At 36.7% G+C, this 21574-nt stretch overlaps 2 protein-coding genes across 4 annotated transcripts in view; both read right to left on the reverse strand.

Moving 5' to 3' along the window:
• The window catches only part of MFSD14A (major facilitator superfamily domain containing 14A), a 44751-nt gene extending 32196 nt beyond the window's left edge, over positions 1–12555 (reverse strand). For 2 of the 3 annotated variants that reach the window (XM_060302204.2, XM_030868795.2), the window contains exon 1: positions 5814–6053. In XM_060302204.2, coding sequence (XP_060158187.1) covers positions 5814–5897 — 84 coding nt within the window. In that variant the 5' untranslated portion in view covers positions 5898–6053. Of the gene's footprint in view, positions 1–5813; positions 6054–12301 lie in introns of those variants that run through there. The other variant, XM_030868794.2, reaches the window with a different exon arrangement.
• A 2625-nt stretch (positions 12556–15180) lies between these two features.
• SLC35A3 (solute carrier family 35 member A3) overlaps positions 15181–21574 on the reverse strand; it is a 33393-nt gene continuing 26999 nt past the window's right edge. Inside the window, exon 8 of the mRNA XM_030868799.3 lies at positions 15181–18743. Within this exon, the coding sequence (XP_030724659.1) occupies positions 18653–18743 (91 nt within the window). The 3' untranslated portion in view covers positions 15181–18652. The remainder of the gene's footprint in view (positions 18744–21574) is intronic.

Consider the following 21574-nt stretch of genomic DNA (forward strand, 5'->3'; position numbering starts at 1 on the left):
TCGTAACTACAGAGCTGCTTTCCTGGGATCCTGCCACATTATGGAATAACTGGAGGAAATAAGGCTTTACTACTAGTATTTGGCATCATGTTTCCTCTCTCACAAAGTCAGCTGGTGTTTTCTTATTTTCTATGACCTTAATCAGGCAAAGCAAGGTTTACTACATTTGTGAACAAAAAGAAAACTGATCCTTTATATCCTGAAAGTATGAATCACCATAAACATGTAGAGACACCATTATACTAATTAAGTCACTTTGGCTTAATTTGCAGCGAGACTTCAGAGTTATTTTATGGATACATTATGGATCAATTTAAAAGAGATATTCAATATTTGTATATTACAGAATTGAAGAGGTATTGGTTAGATTGCCCCTAAACAGAGTGGAATACACTTCCTATAAATATTCAACAAGAGTATAGTGAGGGGCTTCCCTGGTGGCGCAGTGGTTAGGGGTCCGCCTGCCGATGCAGGGGACACGAATTCATACCCTGGTCCGGGAAGATCCCACATGCAGCGGAGCGGCTGGGCTCGTGAGCCATGGCCGCTGAGCCTGCGCATCCGGAGCCTGTGCTCCGCGGCGGGAGAGGCCACAGCGGCGAGAGGCCCTTGTACCACAAAAACAACAACAACAAAAAAAAAAGAGTATAGTGAGATCAAGTTTTACTCTTAAAAAAATAAAGAAGGTTTACAGCTTGAGACTGTACTGCTTTGAGGTAAATTTTGAAAAGATAAGTAACATGACAATCTATTGCATCCCTCTCCATTCTTGAGGGGAAAATATGCGGCTGACCGTTAAATCATTACGTTAAGTGCTTATCCCCATGAACACCGAATTGGTTACACAGTTCATATGACTACAAACTAAACTCACTAAAAAGTTAAAATAAAATTTAAAAACCCCCATCAACACAAAAATCAAACTGTCACCAAAGTCTAAGACGGAGCCTAAGCTCAAGACCGGTCTTAGGGTAATCTCTAATTACTCAATTTATAGAGCTAAATGATAAAATATAGACCACCTCTTGTTTTAAAAAGACTCCCTAAGAAGTATTTCCTGTGGTAGAATTCATAACTGTATTTATACACTATTGAGAAAGTAGACCTATTATTAAGAATAAGCTACTATATCTGGCTCTGAAAGAAATAAACCCATTTCAGGGATCTTGATGCGCCCTGGCTGAAATGGTCACCTGTTACTTTAATTGACACTTCTAATTCAAAAAAATGCCAAAAGACAACTCAAGCTTTTAAATAACTGAAAATTTTAAATCATATATACTTATCAGAATGATACTTGAGAAAAGCTATTCTTTTTACTTAACTTCAACACTTCAACCGTAAGTGAATTTCCACAGATGATATTGGAAAGCAGGTCTTCAAACTATAGTAAGACAAACTGGAAATATAAACTGAGAAAACTGTTTACTAATTTACCCTCAAACACACTAACCTAAAGCAAATGTTGACTCAAGGAGGTAAGGAGGTAAGTCATTCATGGTTCTGACTGCCACAAGCTTGCCAAGGACATACATACATCCTGATGTTTCTAGGCATGCTCTACTGATTTCAAAGAACAGCTGCTTTTTGAAAGGTACCATGGCCCTCTTCATGGCTTGCACTCTAGGAACCAGAAGCTGCTCTCTGGGGGCTACAAAGAGCTATTCTGCAACTCCTTCAGCCATCCTAGCAGGTGAAGAGTGCAAATGATCAGAGCTTAGGTCCAGACATTTGAAATGATTTTTGACTCCTACTTATTCTGATTAAAATCAGAGATATCAGGAATAAGTATCTGGTGCTCTGCATCTCTGGGCATATCTGAAATGCCAATTTTACTTTTTTCAGGTACTTCCAATAAAGCAATACACATATGCCTTGCTTTCTATCTAATTTTTAAAGTCATTTCACCAATTCACTTGTGAAAAAAATGGACATTTTTCACTTTGTCAGAGACGCAGACTCACAACTGTATTCACAAAACAAAGATCACAATACAAAACAAAGAAAACTTTAAAAAATCATAACGAAAATTCTATCTTTGATAATACAAATAACTCGTGTAAGTAATTCTTTGGCTCTTAGCCTCTACCAAGAATACTTATAAGCTATCTGCTAATACATGGTAATGATTTAACAACAAAACCCGAAATATTCTAAAATGTCAGAATGCACTTTCAATTCAACTGTCCTAAATGGTCTGCAATGAATAAGAGATGTAGCAAAATGTTACATACATTAAAACATAATTAAACACTGTAATCCTATGTGCTGATGCTTCAAAAAGCAAAATCACCAATAATGTCACAGCTACTTTCATCAGTAAAATGGTATAAGTAGATGATTAAGTAAATATTTATTGAATTTAACCTGTGAAACTATTCTTTAGTTACTTATGTTGTTTTCATATAGAACAACTGTTCTTAAACTTTCAGGAAATATGGATCCTTTTGTGGAATCTCCCTAGAAAAATGTGTAGTCAAAGAAAATTTTGCAAACAACTTCAGGGTGAACAGACCCAAGTTAAGAATTCCTGATACAGAATCACACACCTTCACGTAATTTATCTTAATTGTGTACTACTCAAATGAACAACATAATAGTCAGCCTTACCCTGGCTTCAGCGCCAACTGAAATACAATTTCAAGAAAAAAACATTTAGTTACTTATGATTAACCTGGTTCGCTTAGAAGGGTTCACTTCTTCAAAACTGTTAAAAACTACAATAGGTATGTGCTAAGCTTTTGACAAATTAACAGCTCATTACTAATTTTGTTTATGAATATTACAACTGGTTGATCAAGCTTACAAAGATGCCATTAGCAGAAGGACAAAGCAAAATAATCTTAACATTGTTGAACACTAGGAAGAAAATGGAAGGGGATCAGGTCAGTACCATTGGCCAGGGATGTGAAATACTGTTCAGAGCCTGTCATGTATGACCATATAGCCTCAGACACATGGATGTTCATAACAGTAGTCCGACCAATTTTTAAGTAGACAGGTAGAGAAGTAAATGTCATTTTAAAACTATTTTTATGACTATAATAATTATGACTACTATAATTTCACTTACAGCTAGAGTAGATTAAAATACAAATACTGCAAAATATTACCCTGGCACTTCTAGAAATATAAATATCTCCTGATTATATATGGGAATAAATAAAATTACACTAAAAAATCATCTTAAGGGCTTCCCTGGTGGCGCAGTGGTTGAGAGTCCGCCTGCTAATGCAGGCGACACGGGTTCGTGCCCCGGTCCGGGAAGATCCCACATGCCGCGGAGCGGCTGGGCCCGTGAGCGGGCCCGTGAGCCATGACCGCTGAACCTGTGCGTCCGGAGCCTGTGCTCCGCAACGGGAGAGGCTGCAACAATGAGAGGCCCGCGTACCGCAAAAAAAAATCATCTTAAGAATGTGCTACTAGACACATTTTTAAAAATCACTTTAAATGTGTTTTTATCACTTTAAATTCACATAGTAGGCCCTGTAGGATTAAAAGATGCATAAACAAAGTCCCTATTCTAAAGAGGTGTCCAGTGCTCTTAGAATGGAAAGTTCAGCATAAGTGTACAAAGATGATAAATGATAATACCCCCATGACCACATCCCTCAAAAGAAGCTTTCATTTATTTTATGATGGGGTAAAAACTGTATTTTGTGTCCAAAAGCAAGCTATGAATTCACTACAACTTCAGTAAATATCAAGATAAAAAAAAAAAAAATCCTCTTCCAAATCGCCCAGGATTTAATTGCTATAAAGCGAAATTTAAAAAGTCAGAGGTAACAAAACTGAACTTTACAAGGTAAAAGGTGTGTTTCTTGAAAACAGCTTCATTCTTATCTTTTATAAAAAAAAAAAATAATAATAATACTAGGAGCTTCCCTGGTGGCGCAGTGGTTAAGAATCCGCCTGCCAATACAAGAGACGTGGGTTCGAGCCCTGGTCCGGGAAGATCCCACATGCCGCGGAGCAGCTAAGCCCGTGTGCCACAGCTACTGAGCCTGCACTCTAGGGCCTGCGAGCCACAACTACTGAGCCCGCGAGCCACAACTACTGAAGCCCGCGCAGAGCCCCTGCTCTGCAACAAGAGAAGCCACGCAATGAGAAGCCCGTGCACCGCAACGGAAGAGTAGCCCCCACTCGCCACAACTAGAGAAAGCCCGAGCGCTGCAATGAAGACCCAATGCAGCCAAAAATAAATAAATAAATTCATTTTAAAAATTACTAATCTTAAATATCACTTGCTTTTACAAAATACAATTCTTTGATGCTTCAATTTTTAGATTGTAGATGAACTTAAAATATCAAATCCCTATGATTGACAAAGGCAACCAGTATTCTTTCAAGCTATTTCTCTCCCCACATAGTAGTTCTAACCAACTTGGTCAAAAGAGCCATGACAATTCATAACTGACTTAATCAAAATAATGTTTTAATTAATTAAATAATAAATTAAATACAACAAAAAGATCTGAAGACTTGAATTTCAAAGTTTCTTTTTTCACCAAATGTCAAAGCTATGACATCTATGGATTTGACAGTTAACTAAAAGTATATTCTGAAATTGCTACATATGTCCCAAGCTTTCTAAATTTTAGCATAACTAACTGGGCCGTATTCTGAAATGTCAAAAGAAAGTTGTCTCTGATTTCAAATGAATTTAGCAAATCCTCAATGGCGACCTAATTACATATTTAGCACTATGCTAGTAGCTGAGGGCTCCAACAAAACACAAACAAATATGGAAAAAAGGAACCATTTCTGCACATTTCTCGGAAAAGTGAAGTATGTATTTCACCTTTGCATTCTATTTCGGAACGTGATATCAAAGAATGCAACAAAGACCAGAGAGTGTAGCAACGGAGAATTTTCAGCTAAAAAAAAAGTATAGGCGAGTTATTGTCAATTAAAAGGCCTACGTCCCCTGCCGGTTAACAGCACAACGCATAAAGTTGACTGTGATGACAACTGTTTCTAAAAAGCAAAAATTTTTTCCTTGCCCTCAATCTGTCTTCCTTTCAAAGGTCTTCCAATCCTCAGCCCATGATCAACTCTACCTAGTATTTTTTGTTTTAAAATACACCAGGTGATTTTAAAACAACAGGGTGATGACTCTTCTTTGAAAACTAGCAGATTGAAGTCTAGGCCCCAGGTGTCCTCCGTCACGCTCCAGACTGCGGGAAGTGAGGAGCAAAGCCCACCTTCTGACAGTGTTTACCGTACTGGAAGCAGCCAAGAGCAGGAGCACTGACCCAGAACGCCGTGGAAGAAGGGAGCGAGCGCACTACGGGGCCCCAGTGGGGTCGCCGCGCCAGATGCCACCTGGTTAGCAGCATATGGGAGGGCAGGGATTGCTCCCGGCCGCTTCCAGAGCGCGGCCACGGCCTCGCGGGGCCTGGACGGCGCAGGCGAGGCTGCGGAGGCGAAGGGGACGGCGGAACCAGCTACGACCCGGCGACCCGGGGGACCGCCCGGCAGCGGAGCCCGGCGTCGATTCCTCCCCGCGGCTGAGGCGCTCGTGGGCTCAAGGCCGCAGGGCCTCCAGGGGCGGCCAAAGGAAAGGGTGGCAGGTGCGGGAGAGGCGGGCGGCTTCTCCATTCGAGAGGACGGGCCCCGGAGGCCGCAGGCCGGGGCGAGGGAGGAAAGCCCCTGGAGCACAGGCACTGGGGGCCCGGGAGCCCGAGACACCGGCACCGCGGGAGGGGTGAGGGAGGGCAGGGGCAGTCGGGGGCGGCTGCAGGCGTCAGCGTTAGGGGCAGAAAGAGATCCGGGCCCCAGAAGACCCTACCCGGCGCGGTACCCCAGCTCACCGTGCCTCCGTCCTTAATGATGATTTTCTTGGCCAGCATGATACTGCGGTTCGCGGCCCGTTTCTTCTTCTTCCCCTGGGTCATTTTACCATCCTCGATTCCTGGCGTTGCTGCAGCCACTCCCGGGGCGGCCGGCCCCAGCGGCGAGTGCCGTCCCGCCACTACTGCCGGGCCGAGCCGCTCGGGGCGCCCGCCGCCATCTTGAAGGCCCGGCCTGCCTCCGGCGGCGCGTCACATCGTGCGATCGGTCGACCAGCCCGCCCCGCCCACGTGACGCGCCCCGCCCGCTCAGCCGCTGGGCAGTCTGCGCCCGCGAAGGGAAGCCCCGAGGGAAGCGGGCGGCGCGCGGCCGAGGCAGCCGGTGGAGGGAGCGGCGCGTGGAGAGATCCGTGTGCTCTCCGTTCACCAGCTCGCTCAGCCCTCACCGCAGCCCTGGGCGCTGGGGACGGTTATAGATCCCCTAAACAGAGGAAGAATTTAAGTTTCTAAAAGTTACCTACTAGTGGAAGTACAGCTGATAAACGGTTGCACTGGAATTTTAACCAGGTGTCCTCAACTATGAGGGCTGTCTCCAACTGTGTTCTAACCAACACCGGAACCGAAGGAAACGGTTGAAATAGTTTTACAGAAATAGTGGGTGACTGAAGGAGTAAAGATAAACTGAGTTTTCCTAGTCTTTTGTCCTTCTGGTGCCGGGGGCGGGGGTAGAGAAAGCCTGGAGCTCAGCTGAAGCCCGCCTGTTTCCAGGAGCTCCCTGGCCCCAGGCAGGATCTTTTCTCTAATCCCTGTCAATAAAAATTTACATAGTCTAGGCCACTACCTGTTTTACCGTGTTTAAAAATTAACGTTGTTAATTAACGCTGTTAATTAACAGTTGTCACAAGTGGAGTATGGACTTCAAATTAAAGTATCACGATGTTAAATGTGCGATTACTGTGTTATGTAAGAGAATATCCTTTTCCTTAAGAAATATACACCGGAGTCTTAAGGAGTGAAGGAATGTGATGCATGCTACCTACTCTAAAATGGTTAGGAAATAGCATGTATGTATGTGAGAGGAGGGGGTTGAGAGTGATAAAGCAAAATGGCAAGGTGATAAAAAAAATAGTGAATTTCTGTGTGGTGGTTTTAAGATATCTTCACAAATTCAGTGATATTCTCTTCTGGAAGAGGAGTCTAATTCCCCTTCTCCGGAGTGTGGGCTGGGCTTAGTGGCTCTGTTATCTAATAGGATATTGTAGAAGTGACGTATCTGACTTCCTAGGCTAGGTCATAAAAGGCTCTGCATCTTCCCGCTAGCTTTCTCTTTTTCATTCACTCAGGACCCAAGTCTAGTGGAAACTAGCCGCCATGTCATGAGGACACTGTACTGAGGCCTTCCACCAACAGATATGTGAGTGAGTCATCTTGGAAGCCAGTCCTCCAGTCCTGCTCAAGGCTTTGGCTGGCAGCAACCCATGCCAACATCCTGACTGCAACTTCAGGAAACCCTGAGCAATGCCTGCCCAGCTAAGCCACTCCTGGTTTCCTGACTCTCAGAAACTGTAAGATAAAAAGTACTCGTTTTAAGCCACTAAGCTTTGGGGTAATTTGGCACACAGCTATATAGATAACTAATACACAGGGTAAAGGGAGTGTATGTTCTTGGTACTATTACTGCAACTTTTCTGTAAGCTTGAAATTATCTTAAAATGTTAAAAAATAAATTTGATTGAATTTTCTATTTCGATAACTGATTAGACATAGAAAACAAATCAATTTCCATGGAAGGGAGAAGAAAGGCATTTTAGCCTGGTAATTCAAGTTACATGTTTCCTCAATAAGTAAACTCAACATTTGTTTAAAAATATTCTCTTACTGAAACTGACTTGAAGTTCTTTAGAGAAAGTAAGATGAGATAGATTTCATAGTTAAATCCCCAGTAGTTTGTTTTGGATGGATAGAGAGGGCTGGTAAGATCATTTATTGTGCAGTTACTCTGACCTTTTTCAAAATCATACTTCATCTAGCTGCACCAGCTTTATCATCCTTAACAACTGATTATTGTTTAGTCATTCAAAAAAATATTTGAGGGCTTCCCTGGTGGTGCAGTGGTTGAGAGTCCGCCTGCCGATGCAGGGGACACGGGTTCGTGCCCCGGTCCGGGGAGATCCCACATGCCGCGGAGTGGCTAGGCCCGTGAGCCATGGCCGCTGAGCCTGCGCGTCTGGAGCCTGTGCTCCGCAACGGGAGAGGCCACAACAGTGAGAGGCCCAAGTACTGGAAAAAAAAAAAAAAAAAAAAAATTTGAGAGCCTGTAAGTGTCTGTCACAGTTTTACTAGACACTGGAGATACATCAATAGATGATATTTATGTATGTAGAGCTTAATTATACTGGGGGACAGAGTTATAAAACAAACACAAAATGAAGATAATTACAAATTGTGGTAAGTGCTGTTGTAAAAAAGGTAATAAGAGAAATTTAGCATATATTGAATGTCCAGAATGTCCCAGGCATTGTGCTAGAAGAGCTGCAATAGTAAACAAGAGATGACTCTTGTAACAGACTTACTGTGCATATACTTGTGGCTTTCTGTGTGATTTGGGGTTGTGAAGATTCACGAACTTTAAGTTAAGAGGTTGATGTGTCACTTAGGGTTCTTTGGTTATAGTCAACAGAAACTAGCATTAGCTAACATAAGCAAAATGGAGTGATTTGGAAGGATCCTGGAAGTTCCCAAAATTAATGAGAAGGTGAATAATCAGGCTTGAAAACAGGCAAGAACCAGTATTTGGAAATTTCATGAGAACACTTCATGAGGCACTTTGGAAGGGAGAGAAATCCCTTGGAGAGAAGGGCAAGTGGCTGAAGCTAAATATTCCTAAAGAAACAAGATTGTATGGCAGAATCCAATCCCCCCAAATGTGCCGTTTATTAAAGAAACTGCACTTTACCATACAAACAGAAGAGGGCCTCCTTAACTATGAAACAGTCACCTACATTCTTTCACCCCTTCCTTCTGTAGAACAATCTGTTCTGGCTGATCCAAGAAAATCCTACATGTTTTACGAGGGACAGAAAAAGCCACCAAAACCCCATAAAAGGCTACTATAAGAGGAAAACAGAAAATGAAAACTTTTAAATTAAAATACTACCCTCTAGAAAATATGAAGCAGAGGAAAACTATATACATCACTCCAATATGAATTAAATATCATTAAATGAGCAATTGCAGATGTGAAAGAATGTAACAAACTGTTAAAAACTCAACAGGAAGATGAGAGTTGATCAAACTCAGGCAATTTACTGAAATAGTAAAATCATCTAAAAAATGAAAACTAAATTACAGGGTTCCTAAGAGAGAACAGATACACATGAAAATAAGGAACATGGAGGAGAAGAATAAATCAGCTATAAGGAAAAAAAGAGAAAATGACATGGAAAAAATTATCTGGGCCTCCAGGAAAAAAAAACAACAACAACAAACAAAGTTAATATTTTTTCCAAAGGGGGAAAAAAAATCAAATGGTGCCAGATTTCTTGACAATAACACCAAGCAACACAACAATGGAGCAGCATTTTCAAAAAAACTCAAAGTGTGAGCCAAAGATTTTATAGTTCATCAAGCTGTACTTAAAGTATCTAGGCTCTAGAAGAAATTTTAAACATGCTAGAACTTAAGGAATATTGTACTTACAAGCCCTCCTTGAGTACTCTACTAGAAGAGCTTCATCCAGCCAAGAGTTGACTGGGGAGCCTTCAGCTAAAGTACTGGTGAAGAGTATTAAATATACTTAAAATATATTTAATTTTATAACAAATGCAGGGACTAGGGTGAAAAAATAGTGTGTAAATGTTATATGTTCTAAAACATTTCGAATAGAAATAAGGCAACTAAAAAATATGAGAAGATGGAAGGAGTAGAATAAGTTCATTGGTTGTCACAAAGGCAATTAGATGGGAGTCAAAGAACATTTAAAACGGCAAATAGTAGAAGCTTAAACAAGCAAAAAGAGGTCTTTTATGGCATTACATAAAATGTTATCAGTAAAAAGGTAACCACTAGAACAGAAAACCCTTTCTAAACATAAAAAGAAATTTTAAAAGCAAGGAACACACTCCACAGGGTGAAACGCAATAAATATAGCAATGTACACACTTTATTTTTTTAAAAGAAACACAGGAAAGATAAACTAGCAACTAATGAAAATAATTATCTATAGGAGGTGATTAGGAATGGGCTGGAGGCATAGGCATGGCAGCTTGGCTAATCTGAGTATACTTTTTATATAGTTTTAACTTTGAACCATGTAAATGCTTCACGTATTCAAAAGCAATAAAATTTTTAAATTAAATATGAAATTGAATACAAACAAAAACAAACTAAACTAGTTAGATCACAGTGATAGCATAACCATGTAGAGAAAATAGTAATTTACATTAACTTTTGAACATACTCTCAGTGGGCTATTCTAAGGACAAAGAGAACTGCAAATTTTATTCAATATGTTTTCCATTAGTAATACTGGTATTGTAGTGCTGAAACATAAGCTATATAATAAAACATATAAGCAAATATGCTAATGTTACTCAGAACCAATATTTTCACTGTAAGAGAAAAGAGAGGCAAATATAAAGAAAATAGCTTGTAATACTAATTTTTAATTGTAAACATTGATTTAAATTCATGAACTCTTAAAAATGTTATTTCCTAGCTCTGCCCACTGATATATGGCTCATAAGTAAATGGAGTTCAAATTCCATTCCCCCTAAAAGGAATAGATAGGGCTCCTTGGAGAAATAGCTGATATTCCCCAGCTTTGGAACAGGACAAGTACGAGGCAAGTCTAGAACATATTGTTGTACCTGAAGCAAGGAGGACCTCAGAGACTAATGTGGTCATGTCTAACAGAACAGAAGCTAGCTTCTAGTGACCTCCACTGGCTACTGGCTTACAATATGAACATCAAAAGGAAATGTGACTGGGGAATTCCCTGGAGATGCAGTGTTTAGGACTCCACACTCTCACTGCTGAGGGCCTGGGTTCGATCCCTGGTCAGGGAACTAAGATCTCATAAGCCGTGAGGCACAGCTAAAAAAACAAACAGAAAAACAAAACAAAACAACAAAACTGTGACTGTAATTAGCTATAATGTTTACACTGAAGATTAAGGACAGTGATCTGGGGAAAAAAAAGAGGGCTTTGGGAACAAGAAAGGAGGGAAAATAGTCTTTTTAAAATAGAGGAATAGAAACTATATAATAAATGTAGAAGAAAATTAGAGAATTAAAAAATTTTAAATCACTATTTTGCACCTCAGTGTGATAAATGATTCAGTTAAGAATCATCAGTTGATGCTAAAACCATTGAGTGAAAGGCTGGTAGGAAAAAGAACATTCCCATGGTGCCAAAATACTACCCTAAAGAATACTAATTACTAAGGGGAGAAAATGACCTTTACAATGGAAAGATCTGTTAGTCACCACCTTGACTGAATGATTATCATCAATGAGACAATCTAGAATTATGTGTCTTCTAATGTGATACAATATAAAACGTAAAAGATAATCTGAAATATTCTTTTCCAAAACATTTAACCTGAAGTTAATCAAACCTACAGACTTCCAGTTTGAAGGAAATGCAAAGAATAAAGGGAACAAATCAAGGATATTGACAGATCATGGATGGATGCCAAGTGACTTACACTCTTCAAAAAGTCACATCATGGGGAAAAAAAAGCCATTGGGGTACAGGGAAGGATCTTCTAGACTAAAAGAGACAATCAAATAGAAAGTATGATCCTCATCTGAATCCTGGATCAAAGCCAAAAAAACCTGTAAAAGGTCATTTTTTGAGACAACTGGAAATATCTGAATATGAACGTAGGTGATACAATAAAATTAAATTTTCTTAAGTGTGATAATGGGATTGAATTTAATTAGAAAAATGTCCATATTTTTAGAAGTGTCCTGATAAAGCTAGTATGGCAAAATGTTAATTGTTGAATTCAGGTGGATGGCAAATGGGTATACTATTATTTCAACTTTTATATACTTTAAAATTTTTTCAAAATGAGAAGCTGGGGAAAATTTAAATTAAAAAAAAAAGGTCTTTTAACAATGCTTACTTTGTGAGTACACGGAGATGACCCATGAATTTTTCAAAACTAAGCTGACAATCATAGCATGATTGAAGTCATTAAAACAGCAATAACAGTATAAAAACGAAATATTAAAAGCAAAAACAGGGGAATTCCCTGGCGGTCCAATGCTTAGGACCCTGCGCTTTCAGTGCCGAGACCCAGGTTCAATCCCTGGTCAGGGAACTAACATTCCGCAAACTGTGCGGCGCGACAAAAAGGCCTTTAAGATGAATGGAGACAAATATAAAGTAATGAAAATTTGGGGCATTATATATATATAACATCCAAAGTAAGCTTCAGATTTTAAAAGTTTAGAATTCATAGCAGTATTCTGAAACAGCCGTAAAATGAAACATAAACTCACCTCTGTCCTTTTCTGTAATCCTATTAGCATCCAAGAAATATTACTGTTGCTATCTTTAAAAACCTGTTGAAGCAGCTTGCATATATTAGAAAAAGCACTTAGCATCATAATTTTTAATTGCTGTATTTACTATCCAAGCAAAATAGAATAAAATGGAACATAATAAAACTTCAGCCTAAAGGAGAAAACTTAAACCCTCAATTATTAGAAATTGTGTTTTTGTATATACAATGTTTTTTAAAAGAACACACACATAAACTCACATCCACAGATTTTGTTTAAAATATACAAGTGAAGTCTGATTTAACACATTTAACTAAACCTTTTAAATACTTTACATTTAAAGTACATTTTTTTAGAGTGAATTTTCAGATGATTACCCCAAAACACTGTAACAGCATTCATTATTCTTTTAAATCCTCAGTAAGTTCAAGTTAAAAAAGGATGAACGTGTGTATCTCAGGTAAACTATTCCCAAAGGAGTATCATTACTGTTTGTTTTAAAGAAGTTACTTTTAACATATTAGAAACCCTAAATAAATAAATGTAAATAAATGCATAAATGAAAAAACCTGATTAGATCCAATGGAGGGCTGATACTTAACCCCAATAAAGGATGACTGGAAATGTGGAGCTGTCAGTTAACAGTGAAGGCCTACTATGAGCCAAACTAAAGTGATGGCTACTGGTAATTTACAGTTAGCTCAGGGAGCACCCTTCTAGTTGCTAGATGGGATGCTGCCCAATTCATGAATCGTCAAAAAAGCCAATTAGATCTTCTAAATAAATAAAATTAGCTCAAAATTGTATGTTAATATACAGCATAGATTAAAAGTTTATAAATTAATTTTTAAATGTCTTTTAAGTATTCCAACATTTAATAAAATTGTAATTAAATATCAGAACTGAAAACTAAATAAATACTACATATACTACTTAGCACTGTATCTGATTATGTTTTTCTGCCCTTGAGTCATGTTCAGAATCATTTCACAAAATTTCTGAAATTAAAAATGACAATGTATAAATGTCTCCATAAACAATTGTCATTGCTTGTGTCATCCTCATCAGTTCAGAAGTATGTGTATGAGAGACGAATGGCCACCGTGTAAGGAATTTGGCCTTACCCAGAGTTCTGGCCTTTATCGTCAGGAGGTCCCAGTGAGAGGAGTGTCTTTGTTATTCATATTGGGCTCCTCAAATCACATCTTATAATTTATGCTAACATGAGCCCCTAGAGCCTGATGTCAGCTAGTTCTCCAGGGACGGTCAGGGCTGGAGAGTGAGTTCAACCATGTGTGCAAAGAATCTATCAATCATGCCAAGTAATAAAACTTCAGTAAAAATCTGAACACCAAAGCGTGGGTGAACTTTCCCGATTGGCAGTACTTGCGTGTAGTATCATAAATTGTGGCCAGAGTATATAACATTGTCTAAGACTCCACAGGGAGTGGACAATTGGAAAGGACGACTGGAGTTTGGACCCCTCCTAGACTCTGCCCTATGTGTCTCTTCCTTTGGCTGGTTCTAACTTGTATTCTTTCTCTGGAATAAATGTGATTATAATAGCTTTCAGTGAGTTCTTTCTAGTGAATTATTGAGCCTGAAGGTGAATTTGGGAAACCTCTGAATTTATAGTCACCAAGACACTCTACTATAGTACAATTTCAAATCTTTGGGATTTGAAATTCGGCAATTTATTTCCTCTGATATTCTCTCCTCTGGAATGTGTATGTAATCAATCCTGCTTTGAAAAAATTCTCTTTTTAAGAACAGTAAGAAAGACAATTATGATTACTAACACTGGTCACTATCTGACTGTGTTGAACGGCAGTGGTATCTATAAGATTTAGATTATGAGGCGTATTTGCATAGCACAGGATTCAAGGATTTTGATATACTTTCAATGAAAGTATTACAATAAAAAAAATATTTAAAGATTTTCAGTTAGTGCTTCTGAGAAGATACCAAAGAAGGGTATACATTTTAATGCTGATATTATTTTAGTAACATTTTAAAACAGCATTTTGTACAAGGTTACTTCAGTAATAAAGGTGGAAATAAAATCCTTTATATTGCTTATCATTTGATCTCTATGCATTGAATTGATAGTCACAATAGAAACAATTATATTCAAATTATGAAGAAAACTGGGAATTTCCTGGCGGTCCAGTGGTTAGGACTCCGTGCTTCCACTGCAGGGGGCACGGGCTTGATCCCCGGTCGGGGAACTAAAATCCTCCAAGCCGTGCGGTGCAGCCAAAAAACAAATATGAAAAAAATATATACCGATTACTGTAATTTCTTAACTTTGAGGCTAGCAAAGAGATAATTTATTTAAAGCAAAAAAATTTTAGACTGGTATCATCATACAGGTAGAGAAATTCTAATGAGTTTAAATAAAATCCAGTCTTTCATGCTAAGGCATAGGCTAGTAAAAAGGAAGATCACACACATGATAAAGGTAACTTGAGAGGTAGGGAAAGGCTCAGTGAGTCATTTTTGATATATAGAGAGGAGACTAATTCATGGTTAAGTCAAGCACGGGTGAACAGGGAAACAAGGAAATATAGGAAAAAATTTACATAGTTATGAAAATAATCTATTTCCATAAATCTACTGAATAGATAATAACTGGATACCAAAAAATGACAAAGAGAAATTTATCAATTAAAAAGCCATTTAACAAAAGACCAATTTACAGATTCCTTTGAATTATGTCCATAAAAAATTTAAATATACAAATCACAGCCCCAAACCCAAAAGAATCTTCCTAAACAAAGGAAATACACATATAGACAAATTCAGAATCCAAATCATTAAAAAAATAGTTTAAAAATCACAGTAAATTATATCTTATAATAAGAAATAAAAAACCAAAATGACAGTTATATACAATTGTTAAAGTTTCAAAATTTCAATGATGGAGCAATAGTACCATAATTTATTTAAATAAGTTCTGTTCACTAATACTTGTATAATATACCTATTTTAATATTCTGTTAGATAATGGATTTAAATAGCAAATGTTGAAACAATGAAAAAATTGAATTATATTCTTGAAACATCCTAATTTTGCCTATGTGTCCAAAATTGTGAATTACAGTAATGTCCTCCAGAAAAATCAGGTATTTGGTAAAGCAAGGCACATAGGACCAGGTTTTGATAAAGGTGCTTTTTCTTTGGTCCTATAATTACTTTAAATATGCTACATATCTGGGAGATCCTTAAGATGACTTTCGATATAGCATAAATAACTTTCATAAACTCTTTCTTATGTAGAGCATACATTCATATGTAATTAAATATTATGACAACAAAAGTGTAAATAAAATGAGTGATGCTAAACCCTGTTTTTAAAAACAAAACAACTCAGGTGACTATACAATGACATTTTAAAAGTCTAATAATTTGATATGTAGGAAAAGTGTATCAATTCTTAAGGATAGTTTGTATTACACTAAGTCTACTGAGCACAAAGTCAATTAATTTCCACTCAGATTCTGTCTCTTTAGATTCTAGTTTAAATATCAAACCACCTTTCCTTCTATGAAATTGTGACATTCAATATAAATTGATGTAAATATTTAAGTTTTGCATCTCTAAACTACATTTTCCACCATAAAAGTAGTCTACAATGTCTCTAAAAATCACTTATTATAGAATTGATAATATTACTGTGTTGATACATCTACATGTTGCATTTCAAAATTTTCTTCCAAAATACCATATTCTTAAGTTTTATAGAACTATCAGTTGGCACTCTTCTCCCATAAGTTAGCACATTTTTATAATGAACAAAGTAGTAACATGTAAACTCTAAAAAGTATAAGAATTTAAATAATCAAGGAGTCATCATTATAAAAGATTGATACAATAAGGCTTCTGGAGGTCATCAAAATATACAGCACACACAGAAGAAAACAGCATTATCTGTATATATGACATGATCTAGGATACAGGTCCACCTTCTCAAATGATTATTTCTTTATGAATCACAAACTACACAACCAAATCTCTAATAACGTTTTCAAACCTACTAGAAAAGCAAAATATAAATTATGCCTGTCTAATAAAAGTTTGCTTTGCAAATAGACTATTTTGCCCTTTCTCAGAACTCTTGATTACATTTTATAAACTTTGGTGGGAATCTTGAAAATTGTGTTATTTTGGACACCTGAAAATATATTACTATTGTAACTAACATGTCTGATGTCCAATAATTTGCTGTATCATTTTTTGAAGTGTTAAAATTGAGACTAAACCTGAATTAACAATTAATTATGAATGCACACTGAATTAACACATAAGTACCCAACCAGTACTTCAGTGTGAGCTGAACATAAATCTTTATATTTAGTCTTGAATTCTGTGCATTATAGGATTTAGATTTCCCTTAGCAGTAAGTAATAAGATGTAAGCCTGAATGTTGTTACAGTCTAAAAACACCATTCTCAAATTGTGGTAAAGTTATTAAATAAATACTCTAAAAGGTGGTCACTGAAAGTGGTAAGTCAGAGTTCCAGAAAGTTTGCTTGGTGCCAACTTGGAATCACCAGCAGATTAATTTAAAATACTTTGTGATTTTAAGCATTTTTTAAAACTCTGTATGGAATATATTAGGCTTTTGTCCTGTAGAGGCTAGGTTTGCCTCAGCAAAGTAACACAGCCAGTCCTAATTAGCCAAGAATAGCCAACAGTTTGTAACATAGTATTTTTCAGCCAAATTTTGTTTAACAAAATCCATTAGAATTATATAAAAATATTTATTTTTTACAGATTTATACTATTAGAACAGGAGACTTTTAAAAATATATAATGTATGAAAGAAAAAAATAAATTCCTATACATAATAGGTAATTCTGTCTCTAGTCAATAATTAAATTAAACCCATATTCCAATTTTAGAAAGTATTTGTGCCCACCTGTTCATTTGATCATTTCTGCTATATTTCCTCTCCCTGAACCAATTTATTAAATAACTCATGTAATTTGCAATCTCAACTCCAGTGCTAATCAAAGGGAAAGGAAACCACTATTGTATAGCAAAGCTGTGGCTCCTTCCTGGCAGCTTTTGTAGGGTCACAGAAAGGGAATTCAGAATTCAGCTGCCTCTCCCAGACATGCATCAGAGAATTCCTGGGAATGGTGGGTTTATGAGAGGCCTAGAAAGTTCTTCTGAGCAGCCTTGAATGTATACTTACAGTGCCATTTAAAATAATGTAATATCATGGCAATCTGGAATGTCTCCAAGAAAAGTCATTTTGGTCTCAATTTATTGACATCTGTACTACTATTTTTTTGGTTTTGTCAACAGTTGTACATTAAAAGAAGTTTTTACAGATCAATGAGTAAAATATTCATCTAAAAATGCTCTAGTTATTATACAGTATATGCTTTGATAGTTCAAAATTCTCCAAATGGAGACATTAGACAATAATTATTATTTTAAATTATTATGAGTATTTAAATTACATTTTAAAACTTTAATGGAAATTAACACACACAGAAATTTATTTTAAAGTAATATTAAGGATTTATCTGATTTACAGAAAAGAAATACAATTAAGAGATTAAGGACAAAACTCCATTAGTGTAAAAGTAACTGGCTACTATCTAGCACAGGAACAACTGGATTGCTTGCTTCCAGCAGTTCTGAAGCACTAAAAGATCTTAAAATGTAGGTGGAGAAATAGATGTGTATATTTCTTTACATTAAATTTAAATATGAAATTTATTGTCTGACAAATCAGACCCAGAATGTTACTTTATCAATTTTTATGCAGTTGAACATTTGCAACATATAGCAATCTTTTGTTTAGTAATCTTCTGTATAAATATAAAAATCTGAGATACATGAAAATGTTTTTCAAATCATCCTATTTCTTCACAGCTTTATAGGTAATTATAATTTTCAAACTTTGAATATCCATGTTATTTGATATATCTGTACAGAAAGAGTAAGATAAAAAACATTTAATAAGATTAAATATATCTAATTTGCAAAATTGATGTCTGACATTTGTTGTGTGCTCTTGCAAAGAATGCATAGGATATTTCTGCAGCAATCAAAAACATAAAATCTTTTTAAACTCAGATTTCAAGTTTCCTCCAATAATTATTCTAATCCCTGGAAATACTTTCAAGTTTTGATTTCTTGATGCAATAGGCATTTTGTTACATATACATATATTTTATCCTTAAACTTTCATATTTTCAAACCATTTGAACATTATGATCAGATTCAGCATGATGATTTTTTTCTTAGAATCTGTAGAAGTCCTCTGTGCAGGATTAATGTTGAGATTCCTAGTGCACCATTGTGAAAAACCAGATAAAGACAGTATTACCACTATGCTTTAGTGGGATTTCCTGCAGGTTTAGGATCATAACCATATAGGAAAGTAGCTGTTATTACAAGGATGGCTCCAAGGAAAAAGACACTAAATAGATGAAGAAGAAATGAAAAAGAGAAAATCAGATTAAAAACAAAACAAGTCATATTTCTTTACTATAAAAACAAATATAATTTGGGACAAAATGTTCCAGTAACATGGCTAACAAATACTGAGTACTTACTACATTCCAGATATTTAGCTAAGTGTTTTACATGCATTATCTCATTTAGTTCTCACAACAACCTTATAAGGAAGGACTAGCACTGTCCTCATTTGTTTATATATGAGGAAACAGGTTTAGAGAATTTAAGTAATTTGCTTAAAGTCCCACAGCTTGAAGTGGGAGATAGAATTCAAACTCAGGTATGTTTAACTCTAGAGCCAAGCCTGCACTTTCATCCACTGTGCTATACTGTAGTCTCCCAAAGCAAAGATGTATAAAAGGTTGTATTTCATCTTTTTTCAAAACCATTTTTTAAAATCGAAGTATAGTTAATTTACAATATTGTGTTAGTTTCAGGTGTACAGCAAAGTTATTCAGTTATACATATATGTATATATAGTATTTCATTGTAATGTGCCTTTTGCCTATAATACATTGAATAATAAGAGATCTCGATTTTTTTAAAAATTTGAATATATAAAGGGAAAATTGCATTCTTTTCAAACCACAGTAAAGTTCAGTTTAAAATACAAGGTAGTAATAAGCAAAACTCAGGATTTTTATAGGATGCTTTACAAAAGGAAATAAGACTGAATGCAGGAAGACTTGGTTTCTTCTTTAGTTTATCTATCCATATATATAATATACCTTACTATAAACAGGAAATGAATTTAAACTGGTACTGGAACTCAAACTGAATGTAAACTGGAATATCAGTCTTAACTTTTAACATGTACATTCTTCAAGTGCTGTTACAGGGACATGAATTAGTCTTGCTTTTACAGTTTTTATTAACAGTTTGAAATCACTCCCCTGCCTCAAAAAAAAAATGTTCTATAAGGGAAAAAGATCACTAATCCTTATTATGAGTTAAAGGGCCCTTCATAATATGGTCCTTCCAACCTTATCTCCCACACTCCACCCCACCCCATCTATAATTCAGCCACTCCATTTAGTGAACACAACATGCCTTTCAGGGCAGTATCCTTGTAGATGCTATTCCTCTGCCTGCAGTGTCCCTCCCAAGAAAACTGCTTATTCATAATAACTCAGGTCTTAAGTCTCCAAGACTAACTCCCTTAAGCAGAGTTACTCTATGGTAACACTTTATCACACTGTAGTAAATAATGTGTTATTTACATTCTGCTCCCTGCTGCCATGTGTTCCTCATTCATCATTATATTCCTAGTACCTAGCATATATAGGGAGCTTAATCATTATCTGTTATGATAAATCTAGTGTTGACTTGATGCAGATGTGTAACTTTTCAAACACCTTGAATACATATATACATATAAGATTAAGAGAACATAAAACTTCCTATAATGTAAATATCTTGAAGAAAATTACTACCACAGGAATATTTGGTAACTATTTAGGCTGCATAAGCTTCTGACTGAGCACTTTCTTTGTCAATCATTATGAGTTTCTCTTAACTTTCCAGAAATCTGGAATTGCATAGAATCACATGCTCAGTTGGAAAGTTGTCTGATCCAACTTTCTACCCACCGTAGGAACCCATTGTATGATATTTCTAACAGGATCTACTAGACCAGGGGTCCCCAATCCTGGCCTGTTAGGAACCGGGCCACACAGCAGGAGGGGAGCGGCAGGCAAGTGAGCAAAGCTTCATCTGTATTTACAGCCACTTCCCATCACTTGCATTACTGCCTGAGCTCTGCCTCTTGTCAGTATCATGGTGAGTTGTATAATTATTTCGTTATATATTACAATGTAATAATAATAAAGTGCACAATAACTGTAATGTGTTTGAATCATCCCGAAACCATCCCTCCCCATAAGGCTGTGGAAAACCTGTCTTCCACAAAACTGGTCCCTGGTGCCAAAAAAGGTTGGGGACCGCTGTACTAGACTATCTACTGTCAGGAAACCCCTGCTTCCCAAGCCAGCTATTTTTTAGGTAGTTCTGAGAGAAATAATTTTGTTAAGGAAAAAGCTATCAGAATTTAATATTTCAAGGATTTGAGCCCCCTCTTTCTAATGGAATTGTGTATATACTTCCATTGCTGCATTGATCATAGTTATAATTTATTCTCATGCCCATCTCTCCAGTCACTGTGATCTCCTTGAAGATAGAAAATCATATCTTATTCAGGCATTCCTGTTTTTCCAGGATCTAGTACACTGGCAGGCAGACATATAGTGGACACAATAAATTTTTGATAAAAGAATAAGCAAGCCTAAATACAAGGATGGTAATACCAATAAGCAAAATAATGAGCACAAAAAAAATAGGAAAGGGAATACTGGTAATATATCAGTAGAGATGTCTAGCAGTCAGTTGAAAATAGGGATCTAGAGTTATCTTCATAGAGAGGACAGGTAAGACATGGCAGTGGATGAGATAGATAAGAGAGTGAATGAAGACTGACAGTTACCAAAGGAACAATCAGAAAGGCAGGTACGGGGGTCAGGGGTACTACTTCTGAGAAACCAAAAAACTTTCAGGAGGTGAAATGGGTATAACAAAGGAAAATATATTATTATATTCACAATATAGATCATTGCATTTATTGGATAATAGAAGTTCTCCACAAAAGAAAGAATACATAAAGATGGAGGGCCTAGCTATCTATTTTAGGAAAAATAACCTGTCTTCTCCATCTGACTTGGTGTCCTATGCATATTCTCAAAACATTCATTCATTCAATAATAACAGTATCATTGTCTTTTCTCTTTTTAGCTTCATCCC

This window comes from Globicephala melas, chromosome 1 (genome assembly GCF_963455315.2).
Source record: "Globicephala melas chromosome 1, mGloMel1.2, whole genome shotgun sequence".
NCBI classification, from domain to species: Eukaryota; Metazoa; Chordata; class Mammalia; order Artiodactyla; family Delphinidae; genus Globicephala; species Globicephala melas.